The following is a 24,717-nucleotide window of genomic DNA, read 5'->3' as shown; positions in this document are numbered from 1 at the left end:
TTGAAGTAGAAAAAGCCATCAAAAGCCTGAAATGTGGAAAGGCAGCAGGAGTAGATAATATCTGACCAGAAATGCTCAAGTATGGAGTTATAAAAATCTTACAGTGGCTGCACTGCATAGTTCAGAAGGCCTGGACCTTCAAATTCAATTTAAGCAAGTTTCTTTTTTCTGCCACAAACAGTACTAATTTACTATAGGGTGAATCACCTCTCAATACATGGGAATACCACAAAAAGTCTGATACAAAATTAGAGCCCTTCACTCTACATATGTGCTAAAAAACTGCTGGGAGAGAAAATTTAGTGCATGTCTTCCTTAAGTCGTATGGCAAGACGCAGCATGATGGAATACTAAAATGCCAAGGTGAAGATATGCTATAGGATATGGTATCTTTGACATGCATATAAAAGAAAGAGTGGAACTCAAATGTGTATTGTATTAGTATTTCCCAATCTGGTACAGAGGTGATGCAATAATGTTATTTTGAAGCAAGTTAATTTCGATATGCCACCTGTGAAGTGATGAGAGGACAGGAAAAATGCAACAATTGTTATTTATATTTTTCCTAGTGATCCGTGCATATGTATCTGTGGGAATTCAACTATTAACGAATGCATTCCTTTGCAGAAACATATGGTTGTGACAATATTCACTTCAGAGTGGCAGATAGGTTAATTTTTAGAGGCAAAGAAGAGAACAAATATTGGCACCTAACATACTTTCCACCAAACAGTGCAGCTTTTGGAAGTTATGAAACTATTATGAGCACTTATGAAATGAGATGATCAACTGTATGCTACAGCTGTGTTTTGATGATCTTCATGCTTTAAATTAACAGAAAATGATATGATCACAAAAGAAAAGTATTTCTTATAAAAAAAAAGAAAGAAAACACTTTCTTGCTAATCCACAACCAATAATGAAAACTCAATAACAAGTTGCTTCATTCTGTTTATAATAGTATATGGTTTTGACAAGATAGCTCAAAATTTAATTGATATAATGATATTTACATACATCTTACTTATTCTAATTTGAATTATTCTATTAGCAGTGAAATCTGTCTATAGAAAAATCATGTAAATATATCTAAACGAACTTAGAATCTTTATACCATAGCCAAACTATTGTACTCAGATATGATCACTGGGTTCCATGGAGATGGGCAGGCAGTTGAAAACACAACAAATATTAGAGAGATCATGTTACAAAATTTTCTGGAATGTTTTCTATTATGTTATATATATTCAAAATGAAATCCTTGAAGATAATCCTGAAGCTTTTTTGAAGATCCCAGAGTATCTTTGAGTAGGTCACATAATTATATTGCATAATATAAATATTCAGGTATCTCATATAATTGTAATTTCTGTATAAAGATTCAACAACGATGTCTCTGTAGCCAAGCAGTCAGTTCTTCCTGAGATGGAAGAGCAGATATCATGAATTTCCTCCTGTATGACATTAATGCAGTGCCAAAAAATGCAATGGCTGTGAAAATAACATTCTGTAACAAAATATGTCGTAAAGTACTGGATTCTCTGCTGGCTTGGGAAAAGCAATATTCAATCTCTTTTTTTTTTTTTTTTTTTTTTTTTTTTTTTGTCGGAAATCAAAATATTGCTCTTCTAAGTATTCTATTACAAAGAACTCATAGCATATCTATAGAAGACAGCAGAAAATGTTTTGTTATCTCACAGCAACGGTCACAAAGTTCAACTGTTATGGGGAAACATTGCTTATTTTTGCAATTTCATCTCAAAAAATGTTGAGTTGGTTGTATTTGTTATAGCTGATGTACAATGTGAGTGGTAAGCAGGTATTTTAAATGATGTTTTAAAAATTAAACTCAACAGGTATATGGACAGACAAACTAATCTGCAATTGTCCAGTGATCATGAAGTTGTGACAAGAAACTTCAGACTAGCTTTAAGTTACTAGGATGTACATGATTTATTTTTGTTCTATACTGGACAAAGCTACATTATAAAATATTTTTGTAAACAAAAAAAAGTGTACAGTTCAAGGTAACTTTGTTCAGCTATTACATTCCTTATATGCTGTTTGTTATTTTCATAATTTAATATTAATTATACATACATACATACATACATACATGGCAGTCAGCATTGTTACTTAATGCAAAGTATATACCTAATTTGTGAAGTTTTCTTTGCCTCTTCTTCTTTTCACATGTTCCTTCTACATAATCAGGTTTTGAACCCTCTTCAGTGGGTATCTTAGCTTCTTCATCTAACTCCATTTTAGTTTCCGATTCATTTCCAGCTTCTCCAACAGTATCTGGAAGAAATATGCAGAAAGAGAGAGAGAGAGAGAGAGAGTTAGTTTCTTTTCTTTATCTCTCACACAGATGCAGAAACAAAATACATTCAGTTTAAGAAAGTTTTATTTTAACATTTTTCATTTTCAAAATGACATGATAACTGCCAAGAATTATCATTAGTAAGATTTATAACATAAATTCTACATTATAGTGTTCAATTAGAACACTTAACATATGATGCTGTGAAAATTATTTGCAACAATTACATCTTTCAGAATTGAAAACTTATATCTGCATTAAGTATCTACATTAATATGTAATAAATAGTAAGTTGGTATACCATAGAGTTGTAATATTAAGGGATAACAATAATCATTCAAATATATCTTCATTTTGAAACTGAAACTGATTTTTTGAAGTGCAAGTTAAATGGAGCAGGCATATACTTTTCAAAAATGTTTAGTCTTCCAGTAATTCACTATAATTGCATTTTTTAGTAATTTCAAAGATGTCATTTTTTTTACAGAGTTAGATTTTTATTACAAAATCTGACTGCAAAGTTGAATCGACACAACACACTTAACTGTTTCAAGCAACTGTTATTGTGTTTTGTTTTGTTTTTTTCAGCAACTTTAAAATATTAAGCATTTGCCAAACGTTTCTAGTGGGTTAGAGCATACAAAATGAGCTTGATGTAGGAAACTTTTTATAATGCCAATTTAGATCCATGGTGCATAGATTGCTGCTGCTGCTGTTATATGTAGTGACCAGTGAAGGTTTGCAGTAGATGGAAGTAGTTAGTTCACCAGAAAGAGAATGAGAGAGAGACAGAGAGGGAGAGAAGATATCTAAGAAAGCCAGTTTACCATCCTTTTCTAATTTGTATAAAGAAATTTATATGGGGATCTAGGTTAGTTATTTGCTTTAATTAACTTAAATAAAAGAGCCAATAGGCTTCACTTCAGCAATTTAACATTATTTAAATTAGGGAGATATTAAATCCCACACTATTTCAAAGTCGAATAAGAAACTCAAAGATCGGAATCAAAAAGTTTCATGCCGAACATAGTAAACTATAAAAGTTTTGGCGGATTGTAGCATAAGCTAAAGCACGTAGTTCAACACCAGGGCAACTCGTTGCAAAAGGTGGGTAAAGTTCTGATCACTATTCTTAGTATTACCCATAATGTAAAACACATCTCCTAGGAGATGTATGGTGTTATACATTATGGTGGAAGGTCACTACCCAGACTGGTTTCAACCTTTATGGAGGTCTCATCAGTGAGTAGGTAGACCAGGTAATACTGAAATTATAGCAAAAAGAACTTATGTACTTTGCTATACGAGTTGTCAAAAAGTGCACCCATAAATTACTTAAATAAAAGAGCCAATAGGCTTCACCTCGGCGATGTGACATTATTTAAGTTAAGGGGATATTAAATCCCACATTATTTCAAAGCCGAATAAGAAACTCAAAGATCAGAATCAAAGAGTTTCATGCCGAATATAATAAACTATAAAAGTTTTGGTGAATTGTAGCATAAAGTAAAGGCACTAGGGCAACTCGTTACAAAGGTGGGTAAAGTTCTGATCACTATTCTTAGTATTACCCATAATGTAAAACACATTTCCTAGGAGATGTATGATGTTATACATTATGGTGGAAGGTCACTACCCAGACCAGTTTCAATCTTTATTGACTTTATTCACTGATGAGAACTCAATAAAGGTTGAAACCGGTCTGGGCAGTGATGATCTTTGGTAGACCATAAATTCTCGGGGAACGAGCATAGTGTGGAAGTAATTTTTTGACTGTATCTTCGGGCCATGTAGTAATTGATTTAAGTAGTTTCTCTGTTTTCTTTTTTATTCAATTGGTTGGGTTGTAGTTAACAAGTTGGTATGTACTATTGTCTGAGACTAGCAGATTCATTTTTTCTGAATAAGTGGTTCGGTTTAGAATAACGGTGGCACTTCCTTTATCGGCTCTAGTTATTACGAGGTTAGGATTTGATTTTAACGATTTCACTTCTCTTAATTCATGTTTCGTTAAGTTGTTTGCTATTGTTTTCTTATGATTTATATTTAAAATGTTGGCGGTTTCTATAAAACGTATTTTATCTGCTATGTTATTTGGGATGAATCTTAAGCCTCTTTCAATATTAGAAATAAAATCCAGTTTGTTCATCGATCTGGGTGCTACAGCAAAATTTAGACCTTTGCTGAATAGCGAGACTTCATCTTTGTTTAAGGCTTGGTTGGATAGGTTAACCATGTTACTGTTACCTGCAGGCGATTGGTGGTTCCTGTTGTTTCTTGCTTCTGGTTGGTTGTTAACGTTCACTGTGAAGATGTCCGTTTCAAATATTCCGATTCGAATATGTCCGTTGATTTTGTTGATCTTTTAGTCTATGAAATTTCGATATGAGATTTTCTTTCTTAGTTTGAAGGATATGGTTTGCTGTGTTGTCCGTAACCTTTTCGAGGGTAATCTAAATATCTGCGTTCAAGTAACTTGAAAGTTCAGATTTTATATATTGTACCTGGTTTTTAGTAATGGCCAAGTTTTTTCTCATAGCCTGGATCTGTTCTCTGAGTAACACTTTCTCCATGCGATGGTATATTCGTTGCACCTTGGTTGAGGTAAAATTTCTCTTTAGTTTGATGCAATTCGGAATGATATTGCTGTCCCTACAACGTTTTAAAAATGCCAGTCGATTGGTCAAACCAGAAACATGAATCTTTAACTTAATGTATTGATTGTATCACTTTGGGTCTAATCTCCATGAATTATCAGAATCCTTTCTTTTAGTGTTGAACGGTGATCAGCATATCACGGTGCTCTTTGGGACATCAGATAAAATAAACAGAATACTAGAGACATACAACCTGATATAGGAAGGAGAATGACTAGGTAGGTCATTTTCCCCTCCTATATCAGAAACACACAACCTTCATAAACATAATCAAAGACATTACATTAGAAAAAGATGATTTATTAGTCAGTTTTGTTGTCTTTACGAATCAATGTCTTTATGAATTATGCCCTCTTTACGAATGTCCGAATCAATGACACAATCCTTCTTTTACAGAACAAATTCCCTCCGGATATGACGGAGGTCTTTGCGCATGTATTATGTTCTGGTTATTTTTACGGCAAAACGCTTTCTACGTACAAAAAGAAGGCACAGCCATGGGCTCGCCATTATCCCCCCCATTGCTAACTTTTATATGGAACATTTTGAGCAACATGCTCTAGATTCCTCTCCTTTAAAACCCAAAGTCTGGCTTAGATATGTTGACAATGTTTTTGTCAACATATCTAAGCATATATGGCAGCCAGACACTAGACACTTTCCTTAGCCACCTAACACAAACGCATACAGTTTACAACTGAGATTGGAAAAAAAAGACCACACTTCCGTTTCTAGATACACTTGCATACATCTTCCTTCTGGCAGTCTTTCCTTCACTGTTTACCGGAAATCAACACATACTGGCCAACATATATACACATCCTACCACCACCCAACACAAAAACTAGGTGTCATTAATATTCTAAAAAACAGAGCTTTGAAGATCAGCTCCAATGAATAAGTGCTGAAACATGAATTTAAAATTATCAGCTGTATGTATATACTCCAGATGATGACCTCAATATGAAGGTCGAAGCATCGAGAAATTAAAATAGTTATTTATAACATGGTTGTAAAGTCCATAATTTCTAAAATGAATTATAAATTGTTTGTTGTGCATTCTTCTGACAGGTCTGCCTGTTTTGCAGAATACTGATAAAAAATAAATAAATATTTTGTTCTCCCTAAATGATTTTTAGGGAGGAAAAACCATACCACCTCTACAATACCTGCTAATTCACTTTCAGCTGAAAAGCTTGTATAAAGGTTCTTTGCATCCTAAATAAGATTGGGGTAAGCATTAAAAATAAATAAATAAATAAAACAAAATGAATAAAAAAATATTTGAACTTTTCCAAAAAAAATACAATTACAGCACTACACTCACTTCGAGAATAGGTGCAAATATGACAACTACTGGTTAAATATATTTTTCCAATTAGTTTTTGTAAAATGAACTGATAGAAAGCTGATTTCTTTAGTGAGATGTTCCAATTTTAGTACAAACTGTCACTTACTATTAGTTGGTTACAAAATATCTATGTATTTTCTTCCTTAATTAACTATTTTGTCAAATGCACAAATCACTTAATGTTAACACTAAATGATAGCTAACATTTTTGAACTATGGAATGTGAGAATGAAAATTTTACATTTCATGGTGAAAAATTTTGCACATCAGGAGGTGGTGGAAGAGGATTCTACCCTTTAAGAGAGTACAACAGCAAGTATTTCACTACAAATTGATAAATTGAAGATGAAGGAGTAAAATGTTTGAGTCAAAAGTTTATTCTGTTGAGGAAGTATTTACTGGAGGGGCACCATTACTGTAAGTTATGCAAAGGATGGAAGGTGAGATTTTGTTTATTTATATATATATATATATATATATATATTTTAGGTGGAGTGTAATGCATTGCCAGAATGTGTTGTGAATGCTAGGAGTATGAGCGTGTTTAAAGTTTAGTATAATAGAAATATTGATGGATGAGTGAACTTCCAAAAAGTCTGCAGAGTACATAGAGAAAAGGGAAATGAACTAAAGCATGAGTGTCTAATTAACAGGATAATGCTCAGCATGATTTTCATATTTTGGATCATATAACAAAATTGCAATCAAATTTGTTTATGATTTTCCAAAGTATAATCATTTATTTATTTTATTTATTTATTTTGAAAAACAGTACAATTTTACACCTATTAAGGACACATATGGCATGCACTAAACTCCAAGATATCATGCTATAAATATTAAACAAGATGAGCACTCAATGAATTTTTTTTTTTTTTGCATGCCCACTATTTTTTGAGCCACTTTTCGTGTATTTACATATTAACTAGCAATTTATTTTCAATATAACAAGATGAATTATTAGGGACACGTATGACATGCACTAAACTCCAAGATATCATGCTATAAATATTAAACAAAATGAGCACTTGGTGTATTTTTTTTCCATGCCCACTATCTTTTGAGCCACTTTTCATGCATTTACATATTAACTAGCAATTTATTTTCAATATAACAAGATGTAATTATGCGGGTAGCACTAAAGTGAAAAAGAGATGCAATAAAACATTCTCAGTCAAGTGAGTGCTCATAGTTCTACTGTTAGAACAAACAGATGCATGTCATTGTAAACTGAGAAACACATTATCATTAAGTTTATCATCACAAATACTGCAGGATTGAAAAACATGCATAATGCACTATAAAAATGGCTAAACCAAGTGAGATAATTTTACTGTTTCTTGAAAAAAAATTGCTGAAGTGGTTTGCAGGGAGACATAAAAAAAGATAGATGTGCTGGCAGAAATGATTTGTGAGAAAGCATGGACCATATTTTATGATCTGAAAAAAAGGTCCACACTGCATTCAAATGTGTAGCAAGTTATGTGTGGTTTACATTTAAGAACAGAATCAAGTCAACTCCAAGTCATAATGAAGCAGCATCAGCAGACAGAGGCTAACAAAATACCATGGAAAAGTCTAAATTAACTTGTCCATGGTTATTCGCCTTCACAATGTCAACTTTGACAAAAGTGGTTAGTTATTTGGAAAAAAAAGATGCCAAAAGAATGTATATTATGAAAGATAAACAGAAGCTACAAGGAAACAAGGTACTGTAAATCACCTAATATTAAGGATTTGATATCTTTGAGAGACTTAAAATCTATTATTTCAAAAACATTGAAGAATATGAGTGAATCCCAATCCCCAAGTGATTTTTAAAAGAGTAGTAATCCAAAGGCTTGGGTGACCTATGAATATTTTTAACTTTATGAATTATTTTACACTGACAGTAGATCTTCAGACCAAGATCTTCCCAAAGAACTCTCCTATCAGTTTACAAAGTATTCAGTGACAAAGCCATCAAAGTGTTGTTTACAAATCATTCCTTGTATTGAGCCATATGAAATTATCCTGACATGTTGAAACTGAAGGTGCAAACTGATTTTAGAAATTAGAAGCAAGGGGGAACGAATACAGATTGAAAAGCCACAAAAATTTGCAAAATTAAATTTGTTTGGTAAAAGAAATGACTGCCTTAATTAAGTTAATATTTGTGATGTTGAAGGGTTTGTTATACAGACACAATGTATATGCATTGTAATTTTTTTTTTTAATGTAAGATAATAAGCAGTTTGAATTGTATTAAAATCCTCAAGTAAAGTAAATGAAAGAGTAGAAAGCAATAACAACAACAAAAAGTAATGCTTGGCCAAAACTTGTTATTTTCCAATATTATATTTTTGCATTTACTGCTGTTAAAGACCCCCCCCCCCCCTAACTGTTTCCAGACTTTGTGTGATTCCTAAAAGTAAACACAGTATACTAATGCTTCATGAAGAGGATACATTTCAGCGTGTATGCATTGCATCACATTCGTGTTAATAGCCTGGGTGTGCAGTCACAAATACGAACACCTTTGAGTTCTTTGAACTGACATATAGATGGCACAGTGGGCCAAACTGTTAGCTTTCCAGTGGTTTAGTTTCAAACCATCCAGAAGGCAAAGTAGAGTGTGCACTGAGACAACAGCACCCAGAAATCAGTGGTTATGATTGTGTCATACTGTCAACCAATCCAATTGAACATTGTTATTTGTCATGAGTTGCTGTTTTTGTTTTCTAAGTTTTATCTGTTTTGCATGTGTGAAGTGTGAACTGACATGTTTAGGACACTGATATAGACAAGTTTTTAATATATAATTTTCTATAAATAACCTTTTTGCCCATATTTACAATGGGAAACAGTGTTGACGATCTACCGAATATTCCATTTTCTACCAGAGCTTTTGCAGATTGTATGATTGTAGTCTAAGGAGATAAGCCTCATCCTCCTCTTCCAAATTTACTATTATATTTACACCTTTGAGTAATTCAAATATACCAACCAATTGTAGCATTCTACTTCATTATTATTTTCTAATATATCTTAACACCGTCCCCCACTCCAACCAGATTTGGTTACAATTAATTGATAAAGTATTCAAAGTAATCCTAAAATCAATTGCATTGGACCAATTAGGATGAGTACTGATGCATTATGCACTCTTAAAACTTCCATACATCGATAAAAATGTAATCACACAGTCAAACTGACTTGAATTTTGTAGCGAGGGTTGCCTAAGCCACACAACAACACACCCAACCAAAATGGGAATGTGACAACACACACACACACACATATAAATTTATATGTACCAACATATGCATTTGTGGTTCAAGCCAGTAGTGTATGATGATACATATATTATAATATAAGGGTTCTGAGAAAAAATAGAGGAGTGAACATATAGTGGTATATCAATGGCAGAATTGTACTAAAAATGAAGATGTTAGAAAGGAATTTGACATTGTTAGCATTCAAGATTGTGTAAGCAGAGTTAATCTAAGGTAGCATGACACTTAAATAGAATGGGTAAGGAAAGGTTAGCAAAACAGATGTTTGATGCCAAGAGAACCAGAAGAAGACCAAGGTCTAAGTGGATTGATTTAGTCAGAAATGCCTCATAAGTATGAAATGTTAGATATGACAATAATGGAATGCTCACAAGTAATAGACTGATTTGAAGGAAAACTGTTGATAAGAGATTAATAATAATGTAAACTTAATCAAGTGTAAACTAAAACACAAGTTCTTCGCCAGGATGGCAGGAAAAAGACCCAGAGGAAGACTAAGATGGTAGGTGGATTGATACAGTAAAAAATACCTAACAAGACAGAAATATAATATCTGATAATATTGGAATGTTGGCAGACAACAGGCTCATCTGGAGGAAAATTGTTGATAGGAAGTTAGTAAAGATGTTGCATTTCATGTAGTATCATCATAAGATTCAGTACACCACTGAGAGTATATGTCAGGAATTGGATGATGATGATGTAAACTTAATCACACATAGTGCTGTCAAAGTAACCTGAACACCTAGTGGGGGTACAGAAAATTGATGATGATAAAAATTGATTAAAATAAAAAAAATCCTCAGCCCAACAACAGTACAAAAGTACTACAAGTTTGCACATAACTTTTCATGGGTGAGAGTCACATAAAAACCTAATAAAAATATAATAATAAATATTTTTAAAAAAATCATAAAAGATCAGTGTCATAAAAGATTACTAACCAGCAACGATGAGTGCTCTACTATCCTCTGTTTCTTCCATCCTCTCTCCAACTGGAGTTTTCCCAACTCCAGAAGGATAAAGAGCTGTACCAGGTAACTGTCGAGGCCTTCGTGTACGAGTCTTCTTAGGCTGTTCCAAGGTTAAGGATTTTATTTGGTGCATACCACTTTCAGAAAGAAAAACACCATCCATATAGAACTGAGCTTGGGGTTTTGGTTTTGGTGGAGGATCTGAAAATATGTATAAAAAATGACATGCATATACTCTTAGTTTAAAATACTTTCTGAATCACCAAAAACGTAACACCTTTTAAATAAACTGAATATGTCTTAAAAAATTTAGAAAACTAGTTAACAAAGTATGATGCATCATATGCATATGTGACACAGACAGATGTAGCATGTTTGTTTATCTAACAAACACGCTACATCTGCTGAGACTAGTCTAACAACTAGAAAACATCCAGCTAACAGTAGTCTCATGGCAAAAGACATGATACTGATGCAGGAGGCTACTGGAAACTAACAGGATTTGTGCAGTCTATTTTAAATAAAATTGTGCTACTTGGTAGATTTCTCTGAAGTCATAGAATCTAGGTTAACGACAATGTTAAATGGGGAGATAAAATAAGTAAAATGTGAATGAATACATCAGAATGCAATAGAAGGCATAAATAAATTTGCTTCCTCTTCAAATGACAGCTGAGCACTATGGTTCTTTATCAGGGCCCACTGGGTGGAGCTTCTGCTCATCCATTTCTCTCTCACTCTCATACACACACTCAAAGGAAAGTAGTTCCTTCCTACCTACCCCCCCCTTTTTTTTTTCAAGTACAACTCATTGTATGCTTCCTATGGTATTTTGTGAGAAACACATCAGAACAATCCTGAATAGATGAATACCTATAACTGATCATCTACTGCTGCTGATAATAATTCCCCAAATGTGTTCAAAACATGGGATCCAGAATTTATTCCTGTCCTATATCATCTATGCAACCTTTCAAACTCATATGCCATATATCCTAGAGAATGGAAACAAGCCTATATTCATGCCTACCCATTTTAAACATGGACAATAATTCAGACATCAAACTATCATCCTAATGTCCTCACCTGAGTCCTAGTAGTCTTAGGTAAGGGCAATGTAATTAATTGAGAAAGTCATCATCTTTGCCATCTGGAAGCCTATTAATTAATCACTCTCTGTTATAAACTCTGTTGCTCTCTATTCAGAGCAGTTCTCCGTTCCAACATCATCTGTCTTTGCACACAAAACACACAGCAGTGTGATTTGTGTGCAAAGGTCCAGACCAATGATAGGGACCTAAAGTGATGCTGTGATTGCTAGATACTAATGCCAGAACACCAAAAGTTATAGGCGTTAGTGAGACTTGGATAACAGCAGATGATGTAGTTACAGGGATAGAATATAAATGGTTTAGTATTTTCAGGGAAGATAGAAAAGAAATTATGGGGGGGGGGGGGGGGGGGTAGTGCTGATGATAGTGGATGAATTGCAATTTAAAAAAAAGAAGAGGTGACAGAAGGAAGGGCAGCTGTACACTAGAAGCAGTCTTGTGTGAAATTAAGGCCAGTATGACAAAATATACAGTTGGTTATTGCTATATTAAGAGGTGTGATAGATGAGAGTTTAACTAAATTGTACTTACTGGGTGAAAATTTAAGGATGTAAGTGAGAGTATTAGAGTGCAAAAACAGAGGGTGAAAGAATTGATAGCTGTCGCAGGTACGAATGAATTGAAAGGAGATAAATTTTTTATGAGAGAGGACTTGAAGGTATTGTTAAAGGTAGCGAAAGAAAAGAGTGACAGAGTTAGGGTGGTGAGTCTGTTGCCGCAGTACGACAGAGAGGAGTTTAGGAGGGCCATAATCACAAATGACTCTATGCGCAGGTTATGCAGACGGTGTGGTGTGGAATGATTTTGATGGGCGAAAGGATTTATACAAGATGGATGGCCTGCATTTGAATGGATTTGGTGTGCGGAGACTGGAAAAAGTGTTGCTGAATGAAGTGAAAATGGATGTGCAGAACCAGGGAAACTAGAACTACTGGGGGGGGTGGGGGAATTTGCGGACATCAGTGAGACAGTTGAGTGTAAGAATGTATATAATGTACCCGAGCCAGTACTAAAGACAAGTAATCAGAATGGGATAGTTAGAATAACGCATGAAGATAGGGGTGGGACAAAGGGACCTCTGCATTTCATGTATACCAATGCCAGGAGTATTAGGAACAAGAAGGAAGAATTTTTGGCCTTTGTTGGCTCTTCCTGGCCACAGGTTATTGGCATTACTGAAACATGGCTGACAGAAGATGATATAGTTAGTAGGATAGAATGTGTAGGGTATAGTGTGTTCAGGAGGGACAGAGAGAATAAAATGGGGGGGGGGGGGTTATTGATGATAGCTGATGAATTGCAGCCAAGGAGTATTGAAGTTGTATTGCAGGATAGTGAAAAGAGCTCATTTAAGGCTATTTGGTGTCAGATTGTGACTAGCAGAACAAAATATGCAGTTGGGTGCTGGTATAGTCCAGGTGATGGAATAGATGGTGGAGATAGTATGCATAAACAAATTGATGAAATGAGTGGAAGAAGGGTAATTATTATGGGGGATTTCAACTATGGTAACACTGATTGGAAGGTGGAGAGGACACATGTGAGGAAGGAATTGGATTTTATTCAATTCTTAAAGGATAACTATCTGAGACAGCATGTAACAGAAAATACTAGGGGTTTGAGAGTGCTTGACCTGATAATAGCATCTGAAAATTTGACTGCAATGAATATGACCATGTTGCCACCAATTGGTGAGAGTGATCATAAGGTCACTTTAGGTCATAAGTTGCAAATTACTGACCAATCAGCATATCAGGAGTCATTGTCAAGGTCTTGGAGAAAGTAGTGAAGGGAAAAATGCACGAATGGATTGATGAAAATGAGATACTGTATGAAGGAACAGCAGCTTTGTGAAGGGTAGATCATGCCTCAATAACTTGCTCAAGTTTTATAACACAGTGACGGCTGAACTGGATAAGGGTAATGGGTTTACAGTGATACTGCTAAACCTGGCTAAGCCTTTCACAGGATACCACATGGAATTCTAATCCATAAACTCCCAACATATGGGAATGGATATAGGGTTGGTGAGATGGATAGGTGGGTGGTTGATGTAGAGATATCAGAGAGTAGTTTATTCAGGAGTAGAATCCAAAAGACGGCCTGTGACTAGTGGTGTGCTGCAGGGTTCTGTTCTTGGACCACTGCTGTTTAATTTGTTGATTAACGATATAGAGAAGGATCTAAGAGGAACGGTTCATTTGTTCACTGATGATGCAAAGTTGGGTAGGGCAATAGTGAATGCAGAAGATGTCAAAATCTTGCAGGATGATCTGGATAGATTTGAGTTCTGGGCTAAGGAGAATGGATGTCAATATAATGTGACAAAATGTAAGGTTATGCATTTTGGGGTGAAAAGATTAGCAGCAGTATACCACATTGGTGGAACTGTACTCCAGGAGATTGATGAGGTCAGGGACTTGGGAGTGTTGGTGGATAGGGAGATGAAGTTTAGGGGACACATTGCAAAAGTGGCTAAATCAGCTCATCAAATCACTGTTGCTGAAAAATACTTTGACGAGCAGAGACAAGCAAGTTACTGTTCCTCTGTACAGAGCCTTGATAAGACCTCATCCCAACTACTGTGCCCAGATTTGGTCACCTAGGTTTCTTCTTGGTGGGTAGGAGGTGGAGAGGATCCAGAGGCGAGTGACCAAGATGATAGCAGGTCTATGGAATGAACCTTATGAGAGCAGATTGAAGATTTGTGGGTTGCAGAAATTGGTTGATAGACAGAAAAGGGGAGATATGACTGAGACATTCAAATTGCTGAAGGGTTTCTATAGGATTAATTCAGAGGATATTTTTGAGATCAGGACTGGTGGTGGGAGAACTAGGGGACATCTATGGAAGCTGGGCAAGAGTGTGGTTAGCAAGGGTGTTAGAGCTGAGTTCTTTACTTTTAGATTGGTAAATGAGTGGAATAAGCTGTCGGAGTCTGTTGTGGGTGGTATGACAGTGAATGAGTTCAAGGCAGGGTATGATAAATACTGTGAGAATGTCAAATAGTTGTGTGGACATGATGTTTAGGGCCTCCCTTGATGAGTCTAATGACTCCCTATAGTCGCCCGTAATAATAATAATATATTCCACATATGATCTGAAAAACATTACCAAATTAGTACAATGAGTACAGATCGAGTGATCATTATGGGGGGCTTCAACTAGGAAATATAGACAGGAAGGGAGATCACATAGCAGGAAGGAAATAGAATTTATTCACCTACTAAGAGATAATTACTTAAGGCAGCAGTAATGTGATGGAGGGGACTAGGGATGGGAAAGTATTGGACCTGGTCATAAGATCAGAAGAACTATCCATAACCAAGGTGACCACATTGCCTCTGATTGGTAAAAGTGACCGTGTTGACTTGGGAGATTGTACAACATGACAAATATTCTGTCGAGAAGGGATACATGTGGAACTACAAGGCAGGTACCTCTCACTGTAGGTAAGGATGTTAGTAGTGTATAGTTAAGGGTAATCTAGAGGAAGCAATATTAAATTATATAACTAAGGTAAGGAGGGTTAATCAGGTAGGAGTTAGATGGATAAGTAATATCATTAAGCCCAAGCTGCAGAAGATTACGCTGTGGAGAGAGTATATAAAGAGAAAGGTGGCCAGTAAACTCATGAACAGTACAAAGCTCAGGCCAGACAGGTGACCAACATAGCAAGGAAGTCAAATTCACATTATGAAAAGAATCTAGCCGAGGAGGCCAAAAGAAATCCCAAAGAGTTCTTTCGTTATGTGGCAAGTAAGAGGAAGAATGACTACGGAAGATTAACCTTAATGAGTGAGGATGGTCACAAGGAGACAGAAGTAGATAAGATTCTTCCAAATAATTCTTCCAAAGTAGTCGCTCAGTTGAGTTACTGAGTGACCACTTTGGAAGAATTTATTATCCTAGTGAGGTTACTGCTTTAACCTATGCGACAAACACTAATGTGGGAACAGAGGTGGATGAATTGGAGGTTCTTCTTAGGATATTACAGAATTTCGATGTCAGCCAAAGGATTACATAGGGTATCAGCAAGGGTTAGGCGAGAATGTGCAAGGGAACTGGCAATTCCTCTGAATATCAGCTCCGGTAGAGTTCCAAGGGAGTGGAAAGAGGAAAAAATAATTCCCTCGAATAAGGGAGGGTCTAAGAGTTCAGTAGCATATTATAGACCAGAGGTGCCCACAATGTGGCTCTCGAGCTGCATGCAGCTCACCTCGACGCATCACTTCACGCTCTACCAGAAAAAAATAAACAAAATGAGAAAACAAACAAAATAGAGGAACAAAAAAAAAAAAAAAAAAAAAAAAAAAAAAAAAAAAAAAACAGAGAGAGAGAGAGAGGAACAAAAATTACAGAAATAAAAAAGTTTAATACAAAACACATACAATGAAGTTTACTTTGAACGATTAGAAATAATTTTAAAGTCAAAACACAATAATTTTAGTTATTTATTTACTAGTAGAGGCCTTCCTTGTATCCATTTTCTTGATCAATGTAAGCTTCTTAAAATTAGGTGTGTAATTAGTCAAAGCACTTCACTACAAGCTCGTTCAAATGTTCATAATTTAAAATGGATCTATATTTAGATTTAATAAATTGTAACTAACATGTTGTGGCGGACAGGCATAGCTTCTGCATCCCCACCTCCCTACCACCCACCTCACCATGCATGCACTCACTTACTCCCGTACCGCCGCATCGATCAAAGATTGCAACTCTAAGTCTTACTGGAATTATTTGGCTCTAAAAGGACGCACAGTTGGCCACTCCTGTTATAGACCAATCAATATCTCAGGCGTGGTGGTAAAAGTACAAGAAAAATTGGTCAAAAAGAGAATTCAATAATGGGTAGATAAAAATATGATAGTATATGAGGGTCACAACATGGCTTAGTGAAGGGTCAGTCATGCCTTAGTAATTTACTAATCTTTTTTTTACAATAGAGTAACAGCTGAGTTGGATAAAGGAAATGGCTACACAATGATTTTGCAAAGGCATTGGACAGAATACTGCATGGAAATCTGTGATGCAAATTAGAACAAATAGGGATGGACATACTAGGGTACTCTTACAGCCAATAAGAGTACCCTAGTTAAGTGGATGAGAGGGTGGCTGCTGGAGAGATATCAAAAAGTGTTATATGGACGACCAGAATAAAGGTGAAAACAAGTGACTAGCGGTGTGCTGCAAGGTTCAGCGCTGGGACCACCACTGTTTAATTTGTACATAAATGATATAGGAAAAAACCTGAAAGGAAGTATTCAACAGTATGCCGATGATGCAAAATTAGGTAGAGTAATAGTTAATAAATTGATGTGGAGAGCTAGAAGGATGATTTAAATAGGCTGTCAGTATGGGCAAAAGATAATGGGTATCAGTTTATTGTCAAGAAATGTAAAGTTATGCATTTTGAGAAAAACAGATTACAAGCCATGTATCACATTGATGACACTGTACTCCAGGAAATAGAGGAAGCTAGAGATTTAGGAGTGGTGGTAGACAGAAAGTTTAAGTTTAGAAGACATGTTGCTAAGGTAGCACCTTAAGATTACTTGGCTATTGAAGAACACATTAACATGTAAAGATAAGGAAGTTGTTATTCCTGTTTATAAAGCCTTGATACACCCACATCTGGATTACTATACTCAAGTCTGGTCCCCTGGGTTTCTCGGGAACGAGGAAGCAAGAGATGATTCAGAGGCAAGATAAAAAAGATGGTGAGTAACCTGTGGAATGTTCCCTATCAGGATAGATTGAGGATGTGTGGATTGCAGAAGATAGTTGCTAGGAGAAAAAGAGGGGGGGGATACGATAGAAACATTTAAGTTGCTTAAAGGGTTTTATAGGATTGATGCAGGAGAAATGTTTCAGCATTTGGCTAGAGTGATCAGAACAAAGGAGCATCTCTGGAAGTTGAATAAAGGTGTGGTTAGTAGGGTTGTGAGGACTAGATTTTATGCTTGGAGAGTTGTGAATGACTGTAATGGGTTGCCAGAGTCAGTTGTGAGTGTTAATGGGTTCAAGGAGAGGTATGATAGATTGTGCGGATTGATTGATTGAGTCTCCCACGATGAATCTTCAGACTCCATGGAGGTGTAAGTATAATAATAATAATAATAATATAATTGCATTTGTCATTTCCAAAGCATAGGACTGGAGCTAGCACATACGACAACTTACCAAATATCTCATTGTTCGTTACCCTCTCTCCACAGCTGGAGTGCCAATTCTTCACTATTTGTTTACTATGTCATGGCAGGTGGATTCCTTCTTCAGAGATCTGCATCAATATAAGAGTACCCAAAAGCTATTTGTGCTTAAACCCAGTATACAGACCTTCCATACTACGCATAAAAGACATATTCTCAAAAACTTCAAATCGTATCCATAATTATGGTGATTAGAGTGATATCCTCTCATCGATTTGAAAAACCATACAACACTCTAATTTCAAAAACTAATAGGGACCTTTGATATGATTTTTTTATTTTTTATGCTCGCTTCACATAAGAGGTAGCAAAAATTGTACAATAGGCAGTTCTGTGTGTGTGTGTAAATAAGGAATCTGATAATATGTTTCTTGAAGAGCTGGAAGTTTCATCCTCGAGAGAAGACAGCATGAATAAGACTGTTCCACAGATGAAATGAAAGAGAAGGATGAGAATTTAGTTCAGTAAGTTTGAAGCATGGACCATCTCTTCTCTACTCTCTTGAGTTCACCAGGAAATTCTGATTTTTTTTTTTTATCCATGCAGACACCTTCACAGATGCTTTCTTGCTATAAAAATCAACGTTCTCTTTAAAGTTTACCACTCAGTGATTAGGGTGTTGTATCTAGGAGTATCTGAGGTATATTTCATGTGCAAAATTTGTTTTCTTCTTCTTCTTCTTTAGCTATTTTCCATCCACTTGGATATAAGCTTATCGCTTTAGTTTCCAGTTCTGTCTGTGTCTTTAGCAATATCCACTAACTCATGTCAAATCGTTGTAGATCATCCCTCCATCTTGTTCTCTGGAGATCTTTCTTTTTCTCGGTATCCCATTCAGTGCTTAATTTTGTCTTTCTTCTGACAGTCTACCAATATGGCCAGCCTATTGTCATCCGCATGCTTTACAACACCACAATACTTCTACTTCAGTCATCTCTATAATTCTAGTATTTTTTATTCTATCCCCATTTTTATGTGGAGCATTCTTCTCTCCAAGACTCTTTGGGGAACATACACTCTGTCTTTGTTTTTTCAGTTGTTGCCCATGTCTCACTTCCATAGGCAAACACAGGAATAATTCATATATTAAATAGCTTTCTTTTAAGCATATAGGGTAAATCTCCTAACATATAATCTCTAAGCAGCCAAAATGCTTTATTTTCTTGTGTGATTCTTATTTCTTTATCTTGTTTTTCCTTAAAATCAACTAACTGACCAAGGTAAATATAGTCTGCCACAATTTCACTGTGATTATCTGTTCAATTTGATCTAAATTTGTCATCCATTTAGTTTTAATTTTAATCATTAAATCTTTTTTCCTGCTTTCTCTATCAAGGTCATTTAGCATTTCCTGAGCTGCTTTTATTTTTATTAAAAGAACAAAGTCATCTGTAAAATGTAACTGACTGAGAGTTTTTCCATTGATACTTATTCCAGAGTTTTCTCATGAGATGGATGTTCTTAAAGACTTCTTGTAATGTAGTAGAAAACAATTTGGATGATATAGGATCTTCTTGCATTACTCGTCTCCAATACCAAATTCCTTTCTTTGATGTTCTAGCTTTATGCTGGCTGTTGACTTACAGCCAACAAGTATAAACATTTTGGCCCTTTTTTATGTAATAATATAATCAAGGATTTACACCACTGCACTGGAATTTTTTTTTGGTATGCTTATGCTTAGGTAAATGATAAAAGCAATGTAATTTCTTGTCAACATAATACACTTTTAACCCAATGAGAAAATTTTCTACAAGATATATCTTTTATTTTTAATTTAATCACTCAAAAAATTTCAACACATGAAATAAATGATAAAAAAACTAATTTATATTTTACAGTTTATTTTATTTATTTATATTTTATAGTTTAATTCAAATGGAAAATAGCCCATACCTGGTTCCTTTATGGTTTTCTGAACAGGTGATGAAGGCTGTGGTTCAGGTGGTGGTGGTGGAGTTGGTGGCAATGGTGGAGCTGGAAAAAACATAATGACAATGTTAAAATTACACTAGATATTTACAATTTGTAATATTAACAAAAGCATTGTTCCATGATTATATACTATTTGTCAGAAATGAATTAAGTGAGCACTGTCAATTGTCAACAGGAAGAGGTTGTTTCATATCTACTTGCTACATTTGAATATACATGAAGTACCTCAATGTTCTCTGTATATGTGTGTGAGAGAGCATATTTGTATGATGTGATGTTAATTTCCATACCAGTCTTGATGTGTCACATTAATAATTAGACAGATGCATAGTGCCCATTGAAATTAAAATAACACCTGGATATTATTGAAATAACGAGCTTCATAATCATCATTAATATCAAATTCCTGACAGGTATAACTTTCAAAGAGTGTACAAGATATGAAAGTGCTACATAAAAAAATTATATCACTATTAACTTCCTATCAACAATTTTCCTCCACACAAGATCATTATCTGTCAGGACTCCAATATTGTAATTTCTTACGTTTCATCTACCGCGACATTTATAACTGATTCTCATCTATATTTTGGCATTTGCTCTGAATTGTTTTCCTGCTATCTGGTCATTCAACTGCTTTTCTAATCCTTCCTTTCCCATTCTGTTTAATGACCATACATCAGATTAGCTCTACTCACACATTCCTGAATGTTAACAATGCCAACTTTATATATATATATATATATATATATGTAAAAGTTTTTTACCTTGGGTATAATATACCCAAGGTAAAAAACTTTCTACATATATATATAAAAAACTTTCTACATAAAGAAACCAAGCTATTTTAAACCTGGTTTTTACTCCATTTACTCCATACATCAAGTTTGCGCCTGCACGTAATGCAAGTCTAAGTGACCCGTAAAGTAGTACAAGTCTTAGGCAACTCGTGGTAAAGTTGGAATAAGCTCTGATCACTATTCTTAATATTTCACTACCCTTAATGCAAAGCCCATCTCCTTGAGGAGATGTATGATGCTATGAATTAAAGGCAAGGGGGCCACTACCCAGACCAGTTTCGACCTTTAATGAGGTCTCATCAGTGGGAGCCAGGCTAGAAATACCAAGGTTAAGTAATACAGAGCTTATAAGTATTTTACGAAAACAAGTTAAGAAAAGGTGCTTTGACCTTATTAAATAAAAATCTCAGGATGAGAGATAGATGTAGAAGGTCTGGGTAGTGGCCGCTTGCCTTTAATGCATAACATCATACATCTCTTCAAGGAGACGGGCTTTACATTAAGGGTAAATATTAAGAATAGTGATTGGGGTGCTTCACGACAGACTATGCAACATATTGTAACAGAATGCATCTTCCGTGCTTATCAGAATGACTAGAATGACTTTTTACAAGCGGCTCCTGAAGCTGTGACCTGGATTACGAACTTAGATCTGAATTTTTAATGATATTTTTTTTTATATATAATGATATATATGTTTATTTTCCTTATTATAACATATTAAGACTTTTACTTTTAACTATTATTTTAATTTTCCAACTTCTTGGATTAGATCTGTGTTTTCCTTCAAAGCTTTAACTTAAAATATTTTAAATTCTTCAATTCTGTTAATATATAATAACATCACGATTCACTTTTTTAACATCATGTTTTTGCCACGAGCTATGTATGTATGTGTGTATTAAAAATAGTGATCAGAATTTATTCCAACTTTACCACAAGTTGCCTAAGACTTGTACTACTTTACGGGTCACTTAAACTTGCATTATGCAGGTGCAAATTTGACTTATTTGTCTGTTTGCATACTTGGGTAATGGAGTAAAAACCAGGTTTAAAATAGCTTAGTATCTTTAACATATATTATACCCAAGGTAAAAAAAACTTTCTACATCTATCTCTCACCCTGTGATTTTTATTTAATAAGGTCAAAGCACCTTTTGGTAACTTGTTTTGGTAAAATACTTATAAGCTCTGTATTACTTAACCTTGGTATTTCTATCCTGGCTCCCATTGATGAGACCTTAATAAAGGTCGAAACCGGCCTGGGTAGTGGCCCCATGCCTTTAATGCATAGCATCGTACATCTCCTCAAGGAGATGGGCTTTGCAATAAGGGTAAATATTAAGAATAGTGATCAGAGCTTATTTCAACTTTATGGGTCACTTAGACTTGCATTACGTGCAGGTGCAAACTTTACTTATTTGTCTGTTTGCTTACTTGGGAAATGGAGTAAAAACTGGGATTAAAATAGCTTGGTATCTTTAACATGTATCATCATCATCATCAAATTCCTGCCATATAACCTCAAGGGGTGTACAGGATATGATAGTACTACATGAAAAAAAATTACATCATTATTAACTTCCTATCTACAATTTTCCTCCAAATCAGACTGTTACTTGTCAAGACTCCAACATTATCAGATCTTATATTTCTATCGTCTAAGGCACTTTGTACCGTATCAATCCACCTATATCTTGGTCTTCCTCTGGGTCGTTTTGCTGCCAACCTGGCAGAGAACACTTGTTTTGCTAATCTTTCCTCGCCCATTCTATTTAAGTGACCATACCACCTGAGATTAGCTCTGCTAATGCATTCCTGAATGCTGACAATGTCAAGTTCTTTCCTAATATCCTCGTTTTTAATATGATATTGCCATTGATGCCATCTGTTCACGCCTATAATCTTTCTCAGGACCCTCATATCTGCGGTCTCTAGTCTTTGGTCAAGTGTTTTACTTCTGACACAGCTCTCACATCCATAAGTTAAAACTGGTTTGAACACTGTCTTGTATACTGCTAATTTAGTGTTCCGACTAATTTATCTCTTATTCCATATTAATTTATTCAATTCACTTCCCACCATACCAGCTTTGCTGATTCTGCTGTCTATTTCTATATTTAATTTTCCATCTTCACTAAAAATCGTGCCTAAGTAGCTGAAATGTTTTACTTGTTCCACAGGTTTTCCATTCACAACACAGTTGACATTTTCAATGATTCTGCCTATTTTCATTGTCTTTGTCTTTTTATTGCTGACCTTCATAGCATATCTATTACAACAGCTATTCAATTTAGTCAGAGAATCTTGCAGACTTGTAGCGGATTTATTTAGAAGTATAACTATATCTGCATAAAGCAAAGAGCTGACATTAACATCTCCAATTTTGATATCATGTTTAATACCACTTTCCTTCATAATGTAATCCATATAGATAATGAATAACATAGGGGATAATGTACATCCTTGTCTCACACCAGATTCAACATTAAACCATCTTCCTGTACTTCCTTCAATTCTAACTGCTGATTTAAAATTCAAATAAAGACGAAGTATTGCTTGATATAATGCCCCATTCACACCACATAACTGCAGCATATTGAATAGCTTCTCTCTTGGCACCTTGTCATATGCCTTTTCCAAATCGACAAAACTTAAATACAGATCTTTGTTATATTCCCATGCTTTCTCGACTATTTGTCATAAAGTGAAGATCTGATCCTGTCAGCCTCTATTTGGCATGAATCCAGCTTGTTCTTCACCAAGCTTTTCTTCCACAATTCTTCTCAACCGTTTCTCAAGTATACTTGCCAGGAATGCTCAGTAGGGAAATACCTCTATAATTCTCACATTCAGTTTTATTTCCCTTTTTTATATATGGGTACTATGAGAGCTCTACTCCAATCATCGGGAATTCATCCCTCTGTCCAGGCTTTCTGAACTATGCAGTGCAACCACTGTAAGACTTTTATATCACCATACTTCAGCATTTCTGGTCGAATATCATCTACTCTTGCTGCCTTTCCACATTTCAAGCCTTGGATGGCTTTTTCTACTTCAAGTACGGATATGTATTCCTGACTGCATGCCTGGTCAGTGTTTTTTATCACTGTGCTGTCATCACTGCTTGTTTCATTTAGCAGTTTTTCAAAGTAATTAATCCATACTTCAAGGATATCTTTTTCTCCTGTTTTCATGTCACCTTTATCATCTCTAAACTCCTTTTACAGCACTCTTTCCTCCATTCCTAAGCTTCTTCAACAACCTCCAGAATATTTTGCCACCTTCTTGATATTTATTTTCTATATTCTTGCCAAAGTCCTCCCATGACTTTTGTTTGGCTAGTTTTACATAGTGTTTAGCATTCCTTGCATTTGTCTCTATATTCTCTAAGAGCACATGCTGACTTATTTGACAGGAACTTTTAATATGCTTTCTTCTTTTCTTTCACTGCCTCTTTAACTTCCTGTGTCCACCATGGAGTTCTAATTTTTCTATCCTTGCAGACAACTTCACCATATGCCTCTCTAGCTGAATCCATCAGGGCTTCTTTCAAGACTTGCCACTGAATCTCCAAGGTTTGATTCCTGTTCTCAAACTCTTTCATTTTTTCTTCAATAATCTTTGTGTATTTTAGTCTACAGTTCACAACTGAGAGCTGCTCAACTTTTATTTGTGTAAAAACTTTCTTACATGTTATTCTTTTCAATATGAAATTCAATTTTATCCTGCTCAAGACTAAATAGTGATCACTTCCAATTTCAAATTCTCTGTACACTCTGGTGTCCTGTGCCAGGGAAAAAACATCACTATGATCAGTAACATAGTCAATGAGACTTTTCTTATTCCTTGCCTCTTCTCTCAATGTGAATTCGTGCACATTTTTATGGTGCAACATGGTGTTAATAATAACCAGTCCATGCCCTGAGCAGAAGCCCAACAGGTATTTGCCATTATTATTAGCTTTGCTCTTTTCTCCAAATTTTTCCAAAATATTTTTGTATGTCTCACAATCATTTCCTACTCTGCTATTTAGATCCCCAACAAAGACCAACTTTTCATTTTTCATTGCGTC

At 35.2% G+C, this 24,717-nt stretch overlaps 1 protein-coding gene across 1 annotated transcript in view; it reads right to left on the bottom strand.

Moving 5' to 3' along the window:
- The window catches only part of LOC150093819 (histone-lysine N-methyltransferase 2C-like), a 1,065,326-nt gene that overhangs the window by 660,390 nt on the left and 380,219 nt on the right, over window positions 1-24,717 (bottom strand). Inside the window, exons 24-26 of the mRNA XM_090412524.1 lie at window positions 19,804-19,884; window positions 10,551-10,781; window positions 2,155-2,301 (exon numbers count right to left, since the gene is read on the bottom strand). Coding sequence (XP_090268650.1) covers window positions 2,155-2,301; window positions 10,551-10,781; window positions 19,804-19,884 — 459 coding nt within the window. The remainder of the gene's footprint in view (window positions 1-2,154; window positions 2,302-10,550; window positions 10,782-19,803; window positions 19,885-24,717) is intronic.

Source organism: Typopeltis vanoorti, chromosome 23 (assembly GCF_054136105.1).
Source record: "Typopeltis vanoorti isolate ZY-2024b chromosome 23, IOZ_Tvanoo_1.0, whole genome shotgun sequence".
In the NCBI taxonomy this organism is placed as follows: Eukaryota; Metazoa; Arthropoda; class Arachnida; order Uropygi; family Thelyphonidae; genus Typopeltis; species Typopeltis vanoorti.
Note: the sequence above shows the minus strand (reverse complement) of the source record. Positions and strands in the feature narration are given on the sequence as shown.